Source organism: Streptopelia decaocto, assembly GCF_964273445.1.
Source record: "Streptopelia decaocto genome assembly, chromosome: 4".
NCBI classification, from domain to species: domain Eukaryota; kingdom Metazoa; phylum Chordata; class Aves; order Columbiformes; family Columbidae; genus Streptopelia; species Streptopelia decaocto.
Genome location: NC_138658.1, coordinates 7,863,080 through 7,886,601, shown reverse-complemented (window position 1 = coordinate 7,886,601; position 23,522 = coordinate 7,863,080). Strand labels below are relative to the sequence as shown.

The window sequence follows — 23,522 nt, the reverse complement described above, 5'->3', positions numbered from 1 at the left end:
CTCGTTTGGGCGAGTAGTAATTTACTGGATATCTCCTTGAATGAGTCCTTGCCTAACCCAGGCGAGTGATTATTTCTTGTGGGTACCCTGGAGTCAGAGGGCTCTGGTTTGTTTCGTGTGAGTGTGTGCATGCATGCTGTGGATCTTCATTATTATTTTGCTGTACCCCAATAGCCTCAACTGATATCCGAACCTGTATTTTATGTTGTCGGAGTGCTAACTAATTGTATAAACCCTGTTTCTGGTTAGTTTATTTGCTACACTTTCCCGGCCAGAATAAAGTCTGTTTTGGAACTTGTTGTCCGCTTAAAAGTGACTTTGGGTACCTCCGTAACAACAATCTGGCAAAGATGAATGCCTGCAATCGGGAGAACCCGCATGGTGATTCAGCCTACCTCCTCTGGCAAACAAAGGAAATGTGTGTCCTTAATAAGTGCTTCCTTTTAATCATTTACTTTAAGGGCTTTACTTTCGTTATCTCGCCTGGCACTTACAGTTGAATTGAGGTGGGATCCTTTTGGAGAGATCAGATTTACCAGGTAATAGTTGAGGCTCCTGTACTTTATTTCTAAACGCTCTTTAAAATGTTTTACTAAGGGTTAAAAATTAAACACAAATCTAACAACTGACATCCAAAAGAGTCCCAACCAGAGGAATTTGTCTACGAAGGCAGATAAAATTTCATCATGACTGTGGTCCCAGTTTTCTTGGTTTTCTTGTCTCTCTTTTGGTTTTGTGGATCAGAGGTAAGAATTTATTTTATTGTGGCAGCAGCAAGATATGTTTTTTTTAAAAAAAAAAAAAGTTAAAAAGCAGTTTATTGTTATAGAAGCAAAACTAGTTGATTTTTTTTTAAGTTTCCTTTCGTAGTATTTGTGTTTCATGCATTTGTTTTAGCCCAGCTGGAATGTTTAAAGCTTGCCATTTGTTTTTCATGTCTTGATTGTCTCTGGCGTTTATGCTAACAGAGTTCTGGAAAATACTTTAATCGTGATCCTATCCTAACCCTAATTTGCAAGCATGGTTGACCACAGAAAAGTACTGCAATTTTCCTCGCCCCCCTTTTTTGAGAAATGAGATTACAGTCTTCTAACTTGGCAGTGTGGTATATCGTACTGCCTGAAGGTTTGTTGCAGAATCTCTTCTGGCAGCAGTGTCCCAGAAAGCCCATCAGGGCTGAGCGTTCAGAACGCCCCAAGTCTTCTGGAGAAACCCTGAGATAAAAATCAACAGCTTTTGTTCCTATTCAGAAGTGCAATATGGGAGTTCTGCCAAGCCGGATCTGGCTCACAGTTTGGATTCTACTGACCTGAGAACAGCAGGAAGAAATTAGTAAGATTACACTACCATTAAAAGGGGTTTTGTTGCATTAAATTCTGCCTCAACAACATCCTCACTGACTTTACTGTGGTCAGGATTTCTTCACAAGAACTTTAAACTTCAGCTCTATTGATTCAGCAGACGCAGTCAAAGCTGATAATTCACATTTGAGGACTAACTAACTTTTCTCTCCTATTTTTACCCAAAGTCCATCCATGTATACTTTTAATGTTTCAACATTCTTCCTACCCATAGATCTCAGTGAGCAAAAGCAGCAACAAAGCCACCAGAGAGCTGAACAAATGTAGGTGCAGAGTCGCTCACCAAGAGGCAGGCGGATGGAGGGTCTGTGCTGGCCACCCAGGGATGACCAGCAACCACACTGCAAATCCACTGCTCTGCAAGATACAGGAAAAGAGATGATAAGGAATGGAACTTAATTTTCACATTTCTTCAAGATACTTACACTTGTTACTTCAGCAGTCACACAGTGAAACAGATCATTAATTTTAGATTTCTTTATTTGCTTCTAAGTAGTTCATAAATATTTACAGCTGGTATTTAAACACAAAGCCAACCAAAAAAGTCTCAGAAAAAATCAAGTTGCTACTTCTCTTATTTTTCTGGTGTTTGAGTCCCCTTATGTTTTGATTTGCTTACAACCCTATTGCTGTGGTGTGTTATAAACCATGGGGTTAAAAGATGTTTATGATCTGCTGTGCACTTCAGCTGATGTTTGAAGAGTAACGAGTGTAAAGTTTGTGGGAGACCGGTAAGAGTGAAGATCACAGGTAAATGACCCGACCTCAGAAAGATGAGATGGCCAAAGACAAGGGAATTAACACTATAAATATTTAGCACTTTTGTGCTCATAGGACAGGAAGAAGGTTTATAAACAAACACTTTGTTGAGGTTAGTAAAGGCATCTGCAGAATTCTTGGTGCAATTCCTAGTCTTACTCCCTTTTTTAAAAATGTTGTGCCTTGCAGCATGCATCATCTAATGCTGAAGAAAACCAGTTTCAGCAGGTTGAGCCCACCCAGGCGGCTGAGCAAGACCCGTACCTCATAAAAGAATGCTTAAGCAACCAATACACACACAAGTCCTGTGAGAAAGTTTTTTGTCACCCATGGGAACGATGTGTGGAGGGAAAATGCCTTTGTAAGCTCCCCTACCAGTGCCCGAAGAATGGCTCTTCAGTTTGCTCTGCCAATGGAAAGCACTTCCATACCTACTGTCAACTGAAGAGCTACGAGTGCCAACGTCCAGAAGCAAAGTTTCTGCACGAGGGAAAATGTGCATCTAAAGGTGCGTGCAAAATGCATCAGTCACTCATTTGTGGCCAAGGAGACACTTACAATTTACAGCTCAGAAAGTCTGTTCATTCCCTTGCACTAATGAGAACATGAAACAGAAAATGAGCAGTCATTGAAAATGGACAGTATCTGTTGATTTTCATAAAAATAAAGTGATTGACAGGCCCAGGTTACCCTCTGCTGATCCAGCCAGAGCAGCAAGTTGGTCCTAGGGCTCTCCTGCCCAGTCTCTGTCCCAGCACCATCCCATTCCCTCCCTTCCTTTCCCCATAGAAGCAGCAGCTCAGCCCATCAGGGCAGTGCAGTTCAGTTGTACCTGTTCCACTGAAAAGGACGGGAGAGGCTCCCTGAGTTCCTGGCACCTTCTCTATATGGCTTCCCCTCTCAGTGAGGCTGAGGACATTCCATTCCCTGCAAACAGCTGAAGTTTTGCTAACAGGCAGGAGAAGCAAGATCTGGCCATCTCACTTCAAGTGTTACCGATTGCTATCAAAAGCCTCCTAATGAAAGTCTTACACTAAGGTCTAACCTTTCCTTGTTAGACCTCCAGGTACTCTTATGTGGTAGGAACCATTACCCTCATTTGTCCTGAAAATGATGTCTTTTTAAAAATTGTCAGGCTCAAAGCCACAAAGTCAATCATCTTCAGAAAAATCAGGAATAATACCTGATGCTTCTGACTCCCGATATACTGTTTGTCCCAGATGAACTTTGGCTGTCAATACAAATTTAGCCCTGATTTGTTTCAGTGCTGTCCTTCCACTAAATACATCTATATAATATGATTTTATTTGAGGATTTTTTAAATTTCTCTTTTTATAGAAACATTTGCAATCTCTGTGGACCATGGAGATTCACATTTGCTTCGAGTAAAACCTGTGAATCAAAAGAATGCCATGTTTGTATGTGGTAGTGAGTGGACTACGAATGAAGCAAACGTGGCCTGCAGGCACCTTGGCTTTGAATCGTAAGTTTGGGGAATTTGTCTCAAGATAACTGCAAGGGATCTGGTAAAGTAGTGACGCTTACTTAAGTGTCAGTCACAGCCAGCCAACAGTTAAGACAGAAACCTCATGAACAATGTATTGGCTACAATATTCTGATAAATCTTCTTAAATTGACACCTGAGCGTGAAAGCCAAAACATAGATTTCTGTGTTCTGTTACAGATGACAACTATGCAAAACATAACTTTTAAAATAAAGCTGAAGACCACTGCAGAGGTTTTATCTCAGGTCAGTGTAAAGGAAAGTGCATAGAAGGCCCATCCCCAGTAGCTCTGAGCAATAAGCTGCATGCAGAGAAAAGTTTCTCACATCAGCTGCCACTTGCACCAGCCAGACTAACAAGAAGCAGACCATGTTTGTTTCCTCACCTCTTGCCCCGCTGCCATTCCTTGCTTTGGCCCCAGGGATGGCTGAAGCCACACAGAGCCTGTTCCTTTTCCTGCGACCGCACCGATGACCTGAGTTGCACATTCAGCTCCTCATAAAGACTCAACTCTATATCCTGTACATAACGATGTTACACACAGACAACTAATTGAACTCAGTAAAACTGCTACTGCAGTGCCCTAAATTGTCCCCTCAGGGTGAGAAGCAAATATTTCCTAGTCCTGATCAATATCTCTTTAGAATAGCAGAGAAGGGTTTGGCCTGGGACTGAGCATTCAGCCCTGGAGTCCCATATTAAGCCTCTCTAGTTACTTATTACTCAATCCATATTTCTTTAAGGTAGGAGACACATACACTGTTAGGATACTGATCAGTTAAAACCAAGGGAGATAAAATTTACTAATCTCATCCTTGCAGTGGCCTGAGCTTCCTCAATATGCCTTGGTTTTGATGACACCAAAGATACGTGACCCCATGCAGGATGCTTTCCAAATTACGGCTCACCTGTGCCCACACAGAGATAGAGATCTGAGCTTACAAGTTTTGCTGCATAAGGAGACTTTTCTATCCATCACGATTCACAGTGACTGTCATAGAGCTACACATGGATTTAGGGACAGTTCTATGCAGCAATTGCAAAAATTTGCACACTGTTTTACTTTTATGACCAAAATTGAACACTGAGGAAAAGCATGTGAATTCTAAACAATAAAAGCAGTGCACAATCCATTGTGAAATTATATAATTTGTTGTTATTATTATATCTTCACAGAGGTGCTGAACATTACCAAGCCAATTCCAGCATCACAGAATCCACCTTAAATTCGTTGCACTGTCTGCAAATAACTTGCAGGGGCCTAGAGACAAGTCTTGCTGAATGTCACATAAAGGTGAAATCGAGAAATAGTAATGAGGGATTTGTTAGTCTGCAGTGCCATGAAAATCTCAGAGGTTAGTAGGTCTTTTAGTTTTATATGTATCTGGGGTTTTTATATTTTAAGTTTAAATAATTAGGACCTAGTTTCTTGAACTCTCAGCCACAGCAAACCTGCACTGAAAACAACCTCCTACTGCCAGCTTTGTCTCCAAAGGAGATCAATCAGGACACCAGCAGCACTGTAGCCAGACAAGCACGGCTACAGCAGAACTGGTTGTGGCTTCTGGTGTGTTTCGGGACTCCCCGGTTTGTCACTGGTACAAGGGGAATCAAGTCCTTGTTTTGACTTCCAGCAGCTTTCTCTTCTCTGTAGTGGGTCTTCTTTGGCACTGATAAGCATCAGCCCGAAATGCTGCTGGTTAGGAGAGCTATGAATTGTCTCAGGTTTTTCTTATGCCACAGAAGTTCATAGATCCAGGACAACTTCCTTCTAGGGGGGGAAACATCCATCACCTTAATCACCTGAATCATTTACAGTGGGTTTGAACCCATCATTTCTGGCTTAGTCCTTGTCTACAAGAAATGAAGTTGCCTTTTGCCAGGCTACAGCAAATTGGAGGAGGAAAACAAGAGGTCACATTGAAAGCTTGATGAGAAGGCAACTAAAACAATGAAAAAAGATTCCTATTTGTATTACCGGGCCCCAGCATGCCTACTGTTGATAGGCCAAACTGCTGATGGAATAAAAAGTGCAAGCAGAATATTCCTGTGGACAATTGTGAGCCTATAGACATTCCCACACTAACTTCATTTTTGTTGTGCTGCAAAGTTTGTTCCGCTGGTGAGTTTCATTGCGTCAACAAGAAGTGCATTTCTCTGACTAAAACCTGTGATGGGATCAATGACTGTGGAGACCTGAGTGATGAACTATGCTGTAGAGGTAATAATTTCCTTTCTCTGCTGTTTCAAAATCATTTCAGCAGAAAACCACCTCCAAAGAATATTTACAGTGATGAACAACTAAAGTAGCTTTTCCAGTAAGTCACTACATTAAGACAATCAAACCATAGTTTATGTATAGGCAAGTACAAAAAAGTAAGCATAATATAATATTTTCAAGCAGGCAAGTGATCTCTGAGCATCTGGACTTTCTCAGAGGATGAGGAGGTACAATGAGATTATTTAAGAGGCCGTAGAACAGTGATACAAAGAAGATGAGCTGTGTTAGAATGAAAATGTATTTTCACTTGGGAAAAATCAATAGTAATTAAACAAGACACTATTTTTCCAATTAACTCTCTTTAAATCAAAGTAAGATCTCTCTAAAATTTATTACTAATGCAAGACTACCCATAGAATATCTGTGATGAGTTCCTGTCACATTGCTTGTTGTCGTTCTTTCAGCATCTGCAATTCCAGGTACAATAATTTTGATTATAAACAAGGAATGGATCTAGCCTGACCTGAATGCAGGAGAACACTCTCACAAGTTGGGTTTCAGGTGCCAAACTGTAATGTGGGCTACAAATCCCATCACTACCTCTAAATAACCTTGATTTTGTAGTTTTGCAACTGTCAGTAAATTTAATCTGATAGTCAAGGAAACACAGTACCAGGCATTTTATTAAAAAAAAATGCCTGTGGCTTCATATATTTGGAGGTCATTTATTCAGATTCCACTTGACCAAACCAGTGCTGTTTCAGCTGTATGGCTTGAAAAATATGCTTCATGGAATCAAAAGAACTATTTCAACTGAGCTCACTGTTCTTTGGATCATATTGGGATATCTGGATACTTCTAGAGAACAATCTTTTCTATTAAAGACATATATCCTTAAGTAGTAGATTGACATAAGATCATAAAGTAGCTAAAAAAAACCTGCCATAAATTAGAGCCTGCTTTGCTTTTGATAACATACAAAGAGATCACAGGAATTAAAAGGAAGGGGGTTCTCAGGTTTATAATAATGTTTCATATATTCAACAATGTTAGAAGAAATAAGTTATTAAATCCAGTGTCTTCAAAATAGGATTCTTGATTCCTAACCCTGCTTTTAGATCATTCAATCATTAAGCCAGCCTGGACTCTGATTTGGGGAGAAAATTTGACCCAAGCATGACAAACTCCTCATTTGAGAGGATCAGTAATGCTGGCAGAACTGGGGGTCCTTTGGCTGAGGCTGAGTATGGGCAGGTGCTGTGGATGAAACTGGTAAGGAGTGATACCAAGTCTACCAGTACAGCACTGAACTGGTAACAGACACCCTTAAAACTCCAAGGATGTACAATGAGGAGAGCCAAGTATTCATTGTTTTACACTTGCAGAGCCCGCTTTCGTGATCAATTCATGAACAGCCAAGTCCCCCATAGCATGGATATTATATTGTTTGTGTTTTAAAAAGCACTCTAACTACGTGAGGTTGCTGAATCAGATGATCCTGTGATTTACGTTTGTAATTCTCCTGTGTTGCAGAGTGCAGAGACAACAGTTTCCACTGTCGGTCAAATATCTGTATTCCAAATAAGAATGTCTGCAACAAAGAAATCGACTGCCTCACAGGAGAGGATGAAGCTCGAGTTCTCTGTGCAGGTTTCCTTCTGAAAGATGTTTCTGTTTCTTTCCTTTCATTCTGCTCAATTATAATTAGAAACTACATAATGCATACCGTTAAATTATTTAACAGATTAGCAAAACCCAAATGCATGCAGGAATTAGTCTTCCCAATGTTATGTTTCACGTGGTAGGAAGAAAAGGTTACGTAACTTTCCTCCCTTTCATTCTAGAAAGGTATAGCAAGAAAACCAAAGCAAGGAAGAATCAGATGATGTTTTAGGAGGCTTAAGGCAGATTATGTCTTTTGCATACATGGCCATCTATCAAACTGGTATCCCCAATTTGTGAAGAAAGCGTAGACAGGGCGGGCAAGAATATTTTCCTCACAAATGAGGAATTCAACTAGTTTGTCAATATACTAATTCTTCTGTGCTGTTCCCCTCACTGGTGAAAAGATTTTGGGTTGAAATGAGAATGTTTTTTTCTTGCTCTGATAAGAGACAAAGTCTAAAGCCAAAGGGTAAACACTATTGGTAGATGATAATTGCCAAAGGTAAACTGAACTCTAGAGGTAAACATTACTGTCAGTAACATGAGAACAGACTCAATCCTCAGCCTCCATTTAGGAACTGAATTCAATGGGCATTTTGTTTGAATAAAAGATGACAAACCAGATTTAGAGAGCATTTAATTTACCTCTCATGTTGAATACCCTCCCTTACCCACACAGTACATAACAGCATCATCTAAATCGGGGGGAAAAAATAATCCTGTTACCTAATACTCCTTTGGGCTTTAGAAAGCTCCAAAAGGTTGATGAGGCAGCAGGAAGAATGGGATATCACTTTACAGATTAAACAAACAAACAAACAAACAAAACACCACCAAGAACACCAGAAAAGGGTCATTTATCAGGGTTTCTTTGCAGAAGGGTTCTCTAGGCATGGGAAGCGGAGTAGATGTCTCGTAGTTATGCATAAGTATCTGCTGGATGTAGGTCATTTGTAGGCTGAGGCAGCCAAAGAGTGTCTAGTAGGAAAGGAACGAGCAGGCACCAGGCTGGGAGTATTGCTGTCCATCTGAAATGGTGTGCCCCTATGCATTTAAAATGTGTACCACGATTTTGTCACATAAACATATATTCAAGTAATAGAATGAATTCAAATGTTTGCCAACATTTTAGTATTCGTTATTTTACTACAGGCAAATACAAAGGTGCTGAAAATCACAGTATGGACAAAGGTAAGTGTAACTAATCCTCCAAAAACAACAGCATACCCTCTTTTTAGTAGCTTTCTAGTTACCAGTCAGCTGGCCAGATCCAGAACACTCAGATATTTGGACTTTGTGATTTAGTAATGCACACGCTGGGGCTTACTATTTGTCTCACTTTCCACTAATCTCAAGAATGCCATAATTTGTCCTGGCTGAGGACCCTCATTGGCATGTTTTAGCAACTGGTGGAGGCAAACTCTCAGCAAATGTAGGGGAACTGCTTTAAAATTATTTGCCTGAATGCAAGTAGCAGTGGAAAATGAGAACTAATGTGATGCTAAGACATAAAAAAAATTCAAAGCAAGAACAGATGCCAAAACTTTTGGTCTTTTCTTTCCTGCTACGTCAGCTGCTGGCATATTCACAGCACTCAGATTCTCAAGATAAAGATAAACCTGTCTGCAGATAGAGAGAATGGATACCTGAATTCTGAGACACATTTTTCCTTTCTGTTAAAGAAAGAAAAAGGATAAAGACATTTCTTCCCAAAGTACACTGTGGTCTTACAAATCACACATTAACTCGACGGAAAAGAATCGTAGGTGGAGAGACTGCAAGAAAGGTAAAAAAAAAAAACCCTTACCAGATATGAGTTCGTTCGGCATCCATTTAAATGGGCATTATGTCCTTCTGTTAAAATGTATAGAAATAACATCAGCTACAACACAGATTTCATGGTTTGCAGCAGTAATGGCATCGCACTGTCAAAAGTAAAGAGAAGGACAATTTATAAAGTAAAATATGGAATTGCAAAATTGAGCATTACAGTACAAGTACACATTGAAAATGATTCAGAAAAATCCTTAGTAATACAGCTAGAAATAACAATTCCGACAAAACAGAATTTAAATTTGTGCCTTTGAAACAGAATACAGTAAAAAATGCTACACTCAGTCACACCAGGTCAGGTTCTACATCTGTTTCTCTGGCTAAAACGGGTTTCATGACAGCTGGAGAGGAGGAGGTATCACACAAAGTCAGAAGATTGAACAAAATGACTGCATTTTAGATTATACATCCTTTACATCAGGTGGAGCCCAATTCACAATTTCTGGATAGCAGATGAGGTGATACCAAGAACCGTGTTTCCGTTTATGCACTAAAAATACTACAATTATTATGAATTCACATTATTTGGGTGTTTGTTGTTTGAACAGGGTGAATTCCCTTGGCAAGTGGCGATTACAGAAGCTGGCAGTGACGGTGCCACACTGTACTGTGGAGGGGTTTACATTGGTGGCTGTTGGGTTCTGACCGCTGCACACTGCGTCAGGTAAAAACAACCACCTGCAGAATTATTTTCTTCTTGCAAGGCAGAAAGATTGATTTGGATATTATCATCGCCCTTCTCAGCTACCTGTTTGTTAATTCCTGTTTGGCTATTGAATATAACAATTTAAAGCACCGACTCACGTTAACGACAAGGGAGATTCAGAGAAAGCAGGATATTTTGGCAGTGAACAGAAAGATGAAAAAGCAATGATGAGTTTGAAGAGACACAGCATTCTTCAGTCAGACAGTAGGCAGGCAGGAAAGGTTCAGCGTAACCACCTCTTTTCCCTCTCTGTGCCTTGGGGAAGTCCAGAATCTCTTCTCAAGCATGTCCCTGGGGTCACACATTCCCCAGAACAAGCAAGAGCAAACAGGGAAGATTTGCCAGTCCTGGTGTCCCACTCACATCTGCCCACTCTTCCTTCACTTGCCATCAGAGCAGCACCCACGCCTGCCTTCTCTTTGTCACAGCACTGAACACAGAGCCTGGCCTTGAATATTATCTGTATTAGTTGCAGTAGTCAGCAGTAAGCGTCATCTGCCTTGTGTCCGCTACGTTTCAGAAAAACCTGAATGTCAAGTGCAGAAAGAAACTGTATGGATATAGTATGAATTTTTATTCTAGAGAAACTCTGATGTATTGCAAAAGTTTACAGCGAGTTGAAACACACAGTGCTTCTGTTAAGTACTGAAACATACTGTATTTGACTGTTTTGTTTTGTTTTTTCCAGGGCAAACAGAATTCACCTGTACCGTGTCTGGGTTGGACTGTTGGATACAATAGAGTACGACAAAGGGACACACACGTTCACACTGAAACAGCTGATCATCCATGAAAAGTATAACGCGTCAAGTTACGAAAATGACATTGCTCTGCTGGAGCTGAGCGGGAAAGGAGAGTGTTCCCTGTCACAGAGCACCCCTGCTTGTGTCCCCTGGTCACAGTACATGTTCAGGCCTGGGGACACATGCAAGGTTTCCGGATGGGGACTAGAGAAAGGTATTTGCTTTAGTGCTCGCTACAAGAATGTATTATTTGCATCACAGCATTTTCTAATTGCGATCAGCCTTCATTTTGACAAGGCTGAAGAGCAGTTGTGCACAAAGCACTCAGGAGAAGCTGAGTACAAAGAACGCGGGCTGTGCTTTGGCATTCGGCTGTCACTGTGGGGTCTCTTTTCTGTACGGCTGCCCCTGCTGTTTCAGCCACTGGGAAACTGATCTGGAGGACACCCCTGCTTGAAAACCACCCTAAGAAATGTTCCTTTTGCCAATCTAAGGCCTGCTGACGATATTTAACAAGTGGCGGTCAGTAGCTCACAGTGTCCCACAGCCCGTCCTCTGTCCCCTGCCCAAGAGGGTCTGAGCTGCAGCCAAAAGCTACAGAACTGGGCACATCTTGTCTCAGCCACGTTGGAGTTTAGCCCAGAGAAGGTTGTGCAGGGACAGATAAGCCCAATGTAATCAAGCTTTCAAAGATTTGGGAAGCATTTGTTTTGTATCAGAGTGATCACAGCCTGGTGTTGGCGCTCCTGCATACTGACTGTGAGGCTTCTGTTCATGCTCCGTAACAGCCCACAAAGCAAATTAGCAAATGGACAGAGAACAAAACAGAGGATCTCCTTAACCTTGTGAACACGTGAGGTTCACCTGTATCTTCAATATCTGGTCCCTTCATCCCCAAAAGATAGAGCAGAATTGGAAAAAAAGGTAACAAGGATGATCAGAGCCACATCTCCCTCTCATGGAAAACAATGTACCAGTTTCCTGCTGTCTAATAACCTTGATATGGAAACCACATTAAAAAATGAGGGAGACAAGGAAAGAGAAAGGGTGAAGATGTCATAAAATGAAAGTACTGTATTTAACACTGCAATTAAACCCCTCTGCTTTTATTTTGAAACATATGGCCAATGTACTGCAATTAATTTGGGGTAACTTAGTGGCAGTTTAAGGTATCTGGTTTATAATACTGAAGATTGTGCTCTGTAGATAAGCAAACATATCACTTTCAATTTATGATATTAAAAGTGTCTCATATGTACTTACCATTTTTAATTTCATAAGGTTTGTTCTTTTTTTTTTTTCTTTCTAGGTTATACCAAACAATATATCCTCAAGTGGGGCAATATTAATTTATTTCAGAATTGTTCGGAATTGTATCCGGGACGATTTTTTGAACAAATGGCATGTGCAGGCAAGCATCAATTTTCTTACTATAACTTCTCTGCCACCAAACCCACTGTTTATAAGGTCAGACATAGCGTCTGGGAATCTTTAAGATTTGGGAAAGGCAATTAACCAACTGCCACAGTATCACCATTAGCAAAATGCTACTAGCCACTGGAGCCTGGGATGCAGCCACCATTATACAGCTGTTTATACAGAGCGTTAAGATGACAGCATGGCAAGTTTCCACAATTATGTGGGCAAGTTTTGGCATACAATTTGATTTGTTTACTAAATACACAAGCACTTTGCAGCCCACTGAACTCCCTACCTTTACTACATTTTATTCTGCAACATATTTAGGCAAATGCTGGGTTTAGAGTACATTAGACATCCTGCTGCCTAGAACGTGACTATTCATCTGCTTAGACATTGGCTATTATACCACCATACTGCATGCCAGGATAAATACTTTTCAAACTAAGATTAGTCTGGCCAGGAAACTTGTTATCACTTCTATTACTAAAATAAGGATTTTGAATACACTTTTTTTTGCTTCTCCAATAACAAAATGTATTGCCAAATACATGACTAAAAGAGCAATGAGTATTCAACTTACAGGGCAGATAGTTTCAACGGTTCTTTAAATCAAAAAGTAAAGGCAATAGTTAAACAAACTGCTTAATGAGAAAAATAAAAACCAGATATAAAAACCAAATCATTTGCAATAAATTCAGTATGACATCTATAAGACACCGGGTTTGTCTATTGTGTAAGTTCTGTAACTGATCTTCTTGATCTCCAATGTATTTCAAGTGATCATACTTTACAAAGAGGGAACAAAGACAGTATTACATTGGACAACATCAGGAAAGGGGTATCCAGGGTTAAGTTCCCCTCCCTGACAAAAACAGAAACTCTGGAATTAAGGGCTAGTATCCATGGGAGCTAGTTATATAACACAAGCAAATATTACTTAAACTGAGTAAAAGCAATAAAATATTATTTTATAGGATTAGTAATTCCAATTCTGAAAAGTTCACAAAACTCCTTCTCAGTAACGCAGAGATTCAAGAAAGAAGTTACATTTTGAAAAACTTGGAGGCTCACACTTAGTATGGGTTCCTTCACACCAGGTAAATCAACCAGGCAGAAAAGAGTAGTACGGGCGTTAGAAAGCAATAAACTCTCACTGAGTACACAGGACAAGGCGTAAATCATATTTTAGCTCTGTAGCGGTGCCTTCTGTTTATATGACATCCTCCACTTTTAATGCATTTTTTTACAAGTGCTATATTTGCTGAACTGCAAACGAGTAGTTCTGTGAGCACTGGAACTTGTGAAGAGCCCTGGATCCTGCACACTCGTGCCTCAGGGCCACGATCTGGTGCTGCAGAAGGTCCACACTGTGACCCAGACCTTGCCGGGGGGCACTTACAGCCAGTTGCTCCAGTGTTCACACACTCTCCTTCTTGTACCTGCCCACCTCTTTTCATAGAGCTGGTAGAGAAATTATTTTCATCTCAGGGATGAGAGGAAACTGGCCAATGCATTCTCAGGTAGAGAGGACACCAAAGGCAGGCACACACATCTTCCAACAGCTTTGTTTCCATAGGAGTCAGTCCACTGATGTTTTTACCTTTTTCCTCCTGCTTTTGTACACATTTCATGGGCTAATTTTAATGATATAATAGGCAATATGGCTGCATTCTTCTCTATTGCATACAGTAAAACGAGACTCACACCACTGACATCAAAACTAACGATGAGAATTTAGGCCAGCCACAAATGTACAGAGAGGCCCCACACTTAAAAATAAATGAGAAATAATAGACCAAAGAGGTTAGGAACCTCCTTCACTGGCAAATATCTGTCGGGAAGCGACGTGGACCTGAAAAAACTCCTGAGCTCTTTTTCATGTGTTAGCTTTTACATGAACTTATTTTTGCTTTTTATTTCCTCCAGGTACTTACGATGGCTCCGTCGACAGCTGCAAAGGTGATTCAGGAGGACCCTTGGTCTGTTTTGATGCAGACAATGTGGCGTATGTCTGGGGTATCGTGAGCTGGGGTGAGAACTGCGGAGAGGCTGGTCACCCCGGCGTCTACACCAAAGTCGCCAGCTACTATGACTGGATTAGCCACCATGTGACAAGGAGTCTCATTTCACGGTATAATATCTGAAGCTCGGAAAATTAAATACTTATCACCCACGCAAAAATGAACGCTAGTCCTTTTTTACAATCAGCAGCTGTGTAACTCAGCAACTATTAGTACAAATCTTTAAACAATATATTTTGAAAATTCTTAATATTCTATGAACACCACAATTTTTCAGAAGCCTGTAGAAAGAATCCCAGAATGTCAGGGATTGGAAGGGACCTCAAAAGCTCATCCAGTCCAATCCCCCCACCGGAGCAGGAACACCCAGATGAGGTTACACAGGAAGGTGTCCAGGTGGGTTTGAATGTCTGCAGAGAAGGAGACTCCACAACCTCCCTGGGCAGCCTGGTCCAGTGTCTGTCACCCTCACTGAGAAGTTTCTTCTCGTATTTAAGTGGAACCTCCTGTATTCCAGTTTGTACCCACTGCCCCTTGTCTTACCGTTTGTTGTCACCGAGAAGAGCCTGGCTCCATCCTCCTGACACTCACCCTTTATATATTTATAAACATGAATGAGGTCACCCCTCAGTCTCCTCTTCTCCAAACTAAAGAGCCCCAGCCCCCTCAGCCTTTCCTCACACGGGAGATGCTCCACTCCCTTCAGCATCTTTGTGGCTAGAGACTTTTACAGTCACAAGAGTCCACAGCAGAAGTCTCTAATAAAAGCTGGGAAATGAAAATAGCTTTTTCTTGTTGTTACTTTGGAGGGTTTTTTCCCCACATTTCACATTGCATTTCAATTGTGGATGTTTATTTATTTAAAACGGACAACCACGCTGAAAAATTACTGCACTGGCAATATGTGAACTTCACACAAACAACAGCAACCAGAGCACTTTAACACTTCAAAGAACTGCCATCATCCCAAGGTCCAGGTCACTACAAACACACAGGATGCTGCTTTGCTTGGCAGTTGGACTTCAGACCATCTATTAACTGATAGATTGACTATGATCATGAAGTTTGTTGTAATGCGACAATTACCCAAATAATTACTTTGTTTGGTGGTAGTTTTTTTCAGCTACGAACTCAACTTTTATCCAGTGAATACAACCCATCTGATCATGCAGCTTGGGACAATTTTTGTAGCTCCAAGTTTTATTGCTTTAACTGCAGCTGGTCACAAACAACAAAGGAATTTAAAAACCTGAATCTTCAACTTAAATGAAAAGTGTCTTTACTATCTTAAGTTCTCTGTTTATGTATATATGTAGTTCTGGTATCCAACAAATGGTTAACATCAAGTAGGGTTTTACTGCCTGTGTGTATTTATACAGATATACACACAATTTATGCAACAATAGGAATATATGAAAAGTCAGTATTTTATACATAAAACTTAACTCTACAAAACCAAGTTACAAATCTAAAGTTAAAAATTAATACTCTCAGTCATAAAGCCCCCCACCAGATTCTCAAATTAGCACAACTTCCCTCTACCAATATACAGAAGCGTGAAGCAGTAACACCAAGAACAAACACCCAGGACCTGGATCCTGCCGTGTGCAGTCAGGGAGTTTTGCTACTGCCTCACCTGACCCAGAACTGCACAAAGACAAGGGGCCATCAACAAAAGGGGAATGATTAAGCAGAAAATCCTTCTGGTTTCTCCTGTCCTTGTGAGGAAGTTCTGCCCCCATGAGAATCGGGAAGCACAGGCCAAAGTACCTTTCTGACAGCAGTAACGGTGCTTTGCTGTAAGAAAACATCAGTCTGGACACAACAGTCTCACATTTGGCACGAGTTATGCACAGAAAGCATGCACAATTTTTTTTAAAGTACTAAAATTTGGTTTGTGGATGAGTACCCTCGACACAAAACTGTGAAACAGGTTCAGGACCATCTCACTCAGTTCTATCAAACTGCTCAATAGTTTTAGAATATACTTCACTGTATTCTAATTTACAAATATTTTTAATTTCCATTCTACTTTATTCCTCTCAATTAATTATCCTGTTGAATAAATGTCACATGTTCACACAACACAGTTGTTGCAGTGGTGTTTTTTTCTCCATAATTCACCAGAGTCTCCCTCAGACAACATTTCTACATTTTCACTGAATTTTCTTATCATCTAGTCTTGTAAAAAGCCCGAATCAACATGAATTTGTCATGTAAAGACACTGTCAAACACCAATCACTAAAGTAAGGCTATGAATTGCTTCTCTTAACCTCTCCCCCAGCTAAGCTTATTATTTACCAAAGCATTTAAGTATATGCCTGCACAGGAATTATTTTGCTGAATCAGACTCTTCCTAAGGTAATCCTAGGGAAAAGCTAGACAGGTGTAGGAAGAGCTCCCTCTTTTGTTTGATTTAATTAATTTCTGTAAAGAACTTTTTCCACCTATTTCTTCAGTTAACTACGAACAATATTAAATGCAGAGGCTAAAAATAAAACCAAAACCAAACAATCAACAAAACAAACAGAATATTTACTATGTATCTTTCTGCTCTGCCTGTTGAGCTATTGCTGTCTCTTGCACGTTTAGCAATGCCACGTTCACCACTTCTGACACACTCATCAAACCAAGGTTTTCCAAATAAAGAAGTCCTGGGTTTCTGTGTTATCTGCCAGCACCCCCGTGCACACACCCCGGCAGCAGCTGCTCCCCGGTGTGTCTGTGGGCGCGTTTGCAAAAGGCGCTCCCGGAACACGGGGCAGCGTGACCCGCTGCGACCGGCGGCGCCCCTGCTGTTCAAACGGCCGCTCCGGGAACGGGGGAGGCGAGAGACCGCGTTGTGCGACACCTCCCCCGGCACCTGCGGGCGGGGAAAGGCGCTGCCGACCTCCCCGCTCCGCGCCGCCGCTGGTTCCGCTCCCTGTGACGGGCGGGCGGGGCGGAGCCCGCGGGCCGATGGCGGCGGCGGGGCGGGCGGGGCGCTGCGGGAGCGGGTAGGCGGCGGGGCTCGGCGGGGCGCCGCTCGGCATGGCCCGCGCCCCGCTGGCGCTGCTGGCGCTGCTGGGCTGCGCCTGGCTGGGGCCGCGGCCGGCGCGCTGCCCGGAGGCGCCGCAGAGCCCCGACTGGCGGATGACGCTCAAGACCATCCGCAACGGCGTGCACAAGATCGACCGCTACCTCAACGCGGCCCTCGACTTCCTGGGCGGCGAGGACGGGCTGTGCCAGTACAAGTGCAGCGACGGTGAGTGAGGCGGGCGGGGGGCGCAGCAGTGCCCTGCGCCGCTCCCCTGCCGCCCCGCCGAGGGGTGAGGGGTGCCGGGCAGGCCGTGCTCCAGAAAAGGGGATCTCCCCTGGCTTTCCAGGGGACGCGGGACGTTCGCGTAGATGCTCAAGGTCTCTCTGGGCTGGATGGATTCACCCCCCAGCTCGCTGCGCTGGATTATTAAGTCAGGAACTGAGTTTGGTGGTGACACCCTGACTGGCTCTACAAGAGCGGCCAGGACACCGTGGCATTTCCTCTCCCTGCTAAAATACACACTTTTCAAATACGTTTTTTCTTCTCCATTAGTTCTAACCGTGGCCTCGGTTTGTTTCCGATACCGAAATGAGGTGAAGGGTCATTTCTCAAGTTAACTCCACAACCTTCCTTCACTTGGGATGCAGAATGCCCCGTCTTGCTGCACTAGTCAGTGTTCACGCAGATGTGACTTTAGTAGTCTGTACTAATTTAAATTTTATTGATGTTACAGTTGTAGAAATAAAACAGGATCTTTCATTCCAGTTAATTTTAAAGGTTAAGCTACAAAAACAGAGCATTACTGTTGCTTACATATAAAGCATAGAAGTATTAATGAACTTACTCTGAAGTACACTGTTCTTTAATGTAATCCTACATATTGCATATGTAACTGACTCATCAATTTTAGTAACTCAAGCTCTTCTTTAATTTGGGAAGCTAACATTAACACCTGCTCAGCTGCCTTGTCCCCCTTAAAAAAAAGTGCTTAGTACACCTAAGTTGTAATTTGGAAATAATTGTCATTCAGGTGCCTGAATATATGTTTAAGTTAAAAATATAAGTGATACTGTCTTAAGCCCAACAAATATCAGTGGTGAGTTTTGACGGTCCTAAAATTCTGTGCAAAAATTCTATTTGAGGCATGATAAATCACCTTTTTCAGGATCAAAGCCCTTTCCTCGCTATGGATATAAACCTTCACCACCAAATGGTTGTGGATCCCCTCTATTTGGAGTCCAGGTAAGTAATTCCATTTGGAGGCTTCTTTGTGTGTCTTTCATATGTCAGCTTTCTTTGATGTGGGTGGTTTTTTTCCCTCCGCCACTCTAAGGATGAGACAGCATCCACGTACGATGTCCCTGCTTTTTTCAGCTGCAGCACATGCTCTGGTAAAAACACATGGCAAATGTTAGTATTATAAGTGAACATAGCATAAACATTTTTATCATTGACATAAAATACTACAGGGATAAAATAGAATTATTATGATTAATTTCTAATTTTTTAACTACGTTTTGTTCTCACCATCTCAAAAGCGTTGAACATCCCCAGCTGCAGCCCTGTGACTCTCGCTGTCCTTACTGACACTAGAAAGAAAACATGGGCCAGCTCGTGTACTGGGTCTGGCTGGGATGGAGTTAATGTTCTTCCTGGCGCTGTGTTTGGGATTTTTGACTAAAACTGTTAATGATTTTGGCTATAGCTGAACAGTGATCACCCAGCTTTGGGACTTTCTCCTTTTTCCGCACTCTGCCTGTCTGCCACCTCGGAGTGTAGGCTGGGACAAGGGGTTGGGAGGGGACATGGCTGGAGCAGCTGACCTGAACTGGCCCAAAGGATATTCTGCACTAGATTATCATGCTCAGCAATAAAAGCCGGAGCAGGGGAAGAAGGTGGGGGGGGGAATGGTGTGTGTTTTGCTTCTGAGGTGGCTGTTGCTCAGAGAGCAGCTTGTGGGTGGGACATGGTGAATGATTGCTCTTGCACTGCTTATTTCAGGGCATCTTCCCCCTCTTTCACTCAGCTATTAAACTGTGTTTATCTTGACTCACAAGTTTTCTGTTGCTCTTCCTATTCTCTGTTCCATGGGGGGTGAGCGAGCAGCTCTGTGGGTGCTTGGCTGGTGGCCAGGGCCAAACCACCACAGCTTTCTAGAGGTGAACAGCAAAATAAATGAAAATAAGTGAGATAAGTGAATAACAGCTGCATTGATTGCATTAGTTTTTAATTTTTGTTGTCTTTCTGACCTGGAATACCAATGGAGGCGTGTGGGGATTTTCTTACAGTTTGACATCGGTATCCCTTTGATGACAAAGTGCTGCAATCACCACGACAGATGCTACGATACTTGTGGCAACGAAAAAAATGATTGTGATGAGCAGTTTCAGTCTTGCCTCTCCAAAATTTGCAGAGATGTGCAGAAAACACTTGGTATCTCAGAGAGTGTCCAGGGTAAGTGTGAAAAAGCACATCCACACCCCCCCACCCCTTTTTTTTTTTCAATTTTAACCAAGCTTATTTGGCAAAGAATCTTTGTGCAGCACAGTAATGCCACATTTGCATTAAGTTGATGCTATTGCTGAAAGATGCCTGGTTCTATGCCTCTGTGGTGCAGCCCAGACACTTGTATAGCAGAGCAATGACACAATGTAGGAAAATAATCAGGGTTAAAGCTAACCTTGAGGGGAGGAATTATTGCTTCCCATTTAGGAGTATGAATATGGGAATACAACTAGATCAAAATGCATCTATAATTCTTGAATTTACTGTAGTATAACTGAATAATCACTGTTCTGCTGGGTGATTGTCTACTATGTGTGATTGATAGTAAACTGTAGGAAAATACTGAAATTGTTTCCTTTTATAAAGTAAGATATTAGAATAACGCATTGTGATAGTGGAAGTAGTTAATGCCATCCTTTAGTGAATAAATTTTAGGTTATTCAGTAACAGGCCACATAATACTCTTGGTTGCTGGTTTGTGTCTGATCAATGCATGATATAACCATACTTTTAAACTCGGACAACGTCACTTTTACAGTAAGAGTAGACTGTTTTTAGAACAAGCCTATGTTTGAACTTCCTTAGTTCATTTAGGTGCAAAGAAGTCACCATGTTACTATTTAATGTTAGAACTGGTGAACATTTGCTCAGTTCTGTTGAGCTGCTGTTAAAGATAGCAACCTCTGCACAAACTGCGATGCAAAAAGTGAGGAGGTAAAACAGCTTTTTCATCTTTCTAAGAGCAAATGATGTTTCAAATATTGATAATATTCCACATGCAATTAATTTTCTTTTTCCCTTTGGTTGGCATATGAAAAGTGTTTACTCACAACTTAAATGATGCTGTAATGGTCCAGTCTTTCATTTGACTATCTATTTGCTCTGCCCAGAGAAGATGGCTCCTTTCCTAAAATCATTCTCAGTTTGCCAGAGTAATTTCTGTTAGTTTCATATTCCATTCAAAGAGTGCTTTTAACTGAACTCCTCTTTGCCTGCAGCTTGTGAATCCACTGTTCAGCTGTTGTTCGACGCAGTTATACATTTAGGATGTAAACCATACCTGGACAGCCAGAGAGCTGCATGTATGTGTCGTTACGAGGATAAGACAGATCTCTGAAAGAAGATACCGAGATCTCATGGTGTAGAATAAACTCAAGGACTCAGCTGGAATGAAGCAAGTGGTTGGTTACAAAGCTTTTTGCTTTTCAGACAGTAATATATTAAACACTGACATGAATATACTGGTTTGAAAGTCACTATAATATTCTTCCTAATGTAAAAAAGAAACAAGTCTTCTTTCTCTTCGCCTTTACACCAGAAGCCTGGAAACCGAAATCAGTTTCTTTTGGTGTACATATGCTCAGGGTATGCTCCTGTGAAACACTGGTGCCATTGGAAAGTTTATAAGAAAACTCCATAGTGGGGAAATTGGAGGCACAGAAGAATCGTATTGAATTCTCAGATGGTTTTTACTATAGGTCAAATTTTAGGTTTGCTAGCAGTCAAAGCATTTGATAGATCCAGCAGGAAGGAGAGGTTTATGTGTATTAATGTGGCATCTTAAATAGCCAACACTTCCATGCTTTTGGTACCTTTGCCTTCAGTTCTCCATGATATATCCTGCCCCCTGGGTTTGCTTTTGAAAGAACAAAAACAAACAAAGCCCCAAGCCCTTAGCAAGGGTATATATCTGCACTACATATTTATACATGATTCTGTATCAACCGTACTTCTGCAGCGCTTTCCAGATCAAATATATTGATCCTTCTAAGGCTTGACCACTAAAATGAGCAGTTTGCAACCTAAGGATATACTTTTGATTTGAAAAAAAATGGTGGAATGTACTTGCTATGTTATTCTAAAAATGAATCAAATGTTTATTTTTCAAATAAAACATTTCGCGTTGTGTATTATATGCACAGAAAGGATATATTGTTCAATTAAATAGATTTATATTTGTCTTGTGGCACAACTTGGTCACTGTATTCACCTTTGCTTTCATTTAGTCCACTCTGATGAAAAGTAAAAGAAAGTTTCACAGATAGGGTCAGTTTGCCCAACAACCTTTTTTATTTAAAATGCCCCTTGTGAGGCTGACAGATAATTGAGCCTGTACTTCTGTCATTTGTTCCCTCTCTTGAGTTCTCCAGCTGAAATCACCCAATATCTGAATGATTTGGGGTTTGTTCTCTGTACTCATCTTTCATTGCTCATCTTCAGCTGTCAAACCTTACTTAACTTCTACATTAGGTCCTGTGTCAAAGATTTTCATTTGCTCTCCTGGTGCCCTGATTCTGCCTTAGAAACTTACAGGAGAACTAAAATTAAAATATTACATCTATGAACAGGGAGTGGAAACCATGCTAAAAGCCTAAAATTTAACAGACTCATGGACTATAATGTGATTTCTCTTATGGAAGTACTTTTATGTGTTTTTTCTTTACCAGTTGTTTGTGGTATTTTTGTTTTGTTTTTCACTAGAGCTTATTGTACATGACACTGAATCTAAGTGCCTCATAGAATAAAGTAACCGTTAAAGTTCTTTGGCCATGCTTCATAGTTTCTGTTCATATTTGTGGATATGAAGTAGCACTGCAAGAGAAGTATTACCGTAGAGTTCTACAAAACCATGTTTGAAGAACTTGTGGTTCCTCTAAATTTAGTGACATTTGTTTTCTGTCCTAGTATTAAAATGACTCTGAATTACCCTGGAATTCTGTGGTTAGAACCCTAAAAGTCTTGTAGCACCAAAGTGGGGAATGGTAATGGCATTGGTTGTTGAAAAATGAAAATGAAAAAAAGTACCACAATGAGTTCAAAACACCACAATTCAACTAGGTGGCTGCTGAGTTGCATATGGACAAGCTTAATCTACATGGTTAAGGAACATAGAAAATCTTCACAGTTGGAAAGAGCTCGTTTGTGTTCCCTTCTGTATTGACCTGTAATTACACCATGAAAGTCTTCCAGAATTTCCTTCAAACCATTTATAACACTACAAAAAGCTTTAACACTGCTAGATGATAGCAGAACAACTGACACACCAATAGTTCTGGTTGCAAACCAGAGGAAGCATTTGACTTCTTCCAAGGAGCCTTCACTCTGTGTAAGCTTTTCCTGTAGCAGAAATCCTTGATTACAGATACCTCTCAACTATAATACAATTTACAAGCCACAGCCCCAAAATTAAGGCTAGTCATCACCCCTGGGATTAATCATACCATTTAACAACTTTGATTTTTTTTTATATTTGTAAAAAAAATTATATATAGCAGCTCTTAGCATTTGACTCAGTACTGCATGCTTTACATAGTCAGCAATACTCTTTAAGTATTGCAGTGAGATTTCTCTTTTTCCAGGTTAAAGCCTTAGTACTTCCTCAGGCTGTTTTGTTTTTCTGGATGATCTGAACAACAGCAGCGTGTCTGCAATCAAACTCCCTGCTTCAAACTGAGTTCTGATACATCCATAATGCTTTTTCCAAAAATACCCACTTATGGTGGAGCTACTGCAACAATCTCAAACCATTTAAAAACATGTACATGCATGTGTAACAAAAACTTTCATATATTAAAGCTGGAAATGTGCACCAGTCAAACGCTACCTTAGGTTACCTATATGTGGTCAAGTTACTGGTGACCCATGTGAACGCACCACAGAGGAACGCACAGGAGGATGCTCTGAGCCTCCAGCAAAACAGAGGAAAAGATGTTTGATTGTCATACTAGGATCTACAGTAACTGCTGGGTTGAGGAACTTGG

The 23,522-nt window shown here is 41.2% G+C and overlaps 2 protein-coding genes across 3 annotated transcripts; both read left to right on the top strand.

The window, feature by feature from the left end:
• The first annotated feature begins 481 nt into the window (after positions 1-481).
• Positions 482-14,381, top strand: CFI (complement factor I). 2 transcript variants are annotated; one of them, XM_082051255.1, is made up of 12 exons: positions 482-746; positions 2,310-2,628; positions 3,459-3,603; positions 4,802-4,980; positions 5,736-5,846; positions 7,380-7,496; positions 8,664-8,702; positions 9,194-9,297; positions 9,893-10,008; positions 10,739-11,007; positions 12,103-12,204; positions 14,142-14,381. In XM_082051255.1, the coding sequence occupies exons 1-12, from the start codon at positions 687-689 to the stop codon at positions 14,357-14,359; spliced, it is 1,779 nt and encodes a 592-aa protein (XP_081907381.1). In that variant the 5' UTR covers positions 482-686; the 3' UTR covers positions 14,360-14,381. The 2 variants fall into 2 exon arrangements, with proteins under 2 accessions (XP_081907381.1, XP_081907380.1); XM_082051254.1 differs by lacking the exons at positions 482-746; positions 8,664-8,702 and having other exon boundaries at positions 2,572-2,628.
• Positions 14,382-17,158: 2,777 nt separating this feature from the next.
• Positions 17,159-22,303, top strand: PLA2G12A (phospholipase A2 group XIIA). The gene is made up of 4 exons (XM_082051121.1): positions 17,159-17,481; positions 18,422-18,498; positions 19,545-19,710; positions 20,760-22,303. The coding sequence occupies exons 1-4, from the start codon at positions 17,268-17,270 to the stop codon at positions 20,876-20,878; spliced, it is 576 nt and encodes a 191-aa protein (XP_081907247.1). The 5' UTR covers positions 17,159-17,267; the 3' UTR covers positions 20,879-22,303.
• Positions 22,304-23,522: the final 1,219 nt, after the last annotated feature.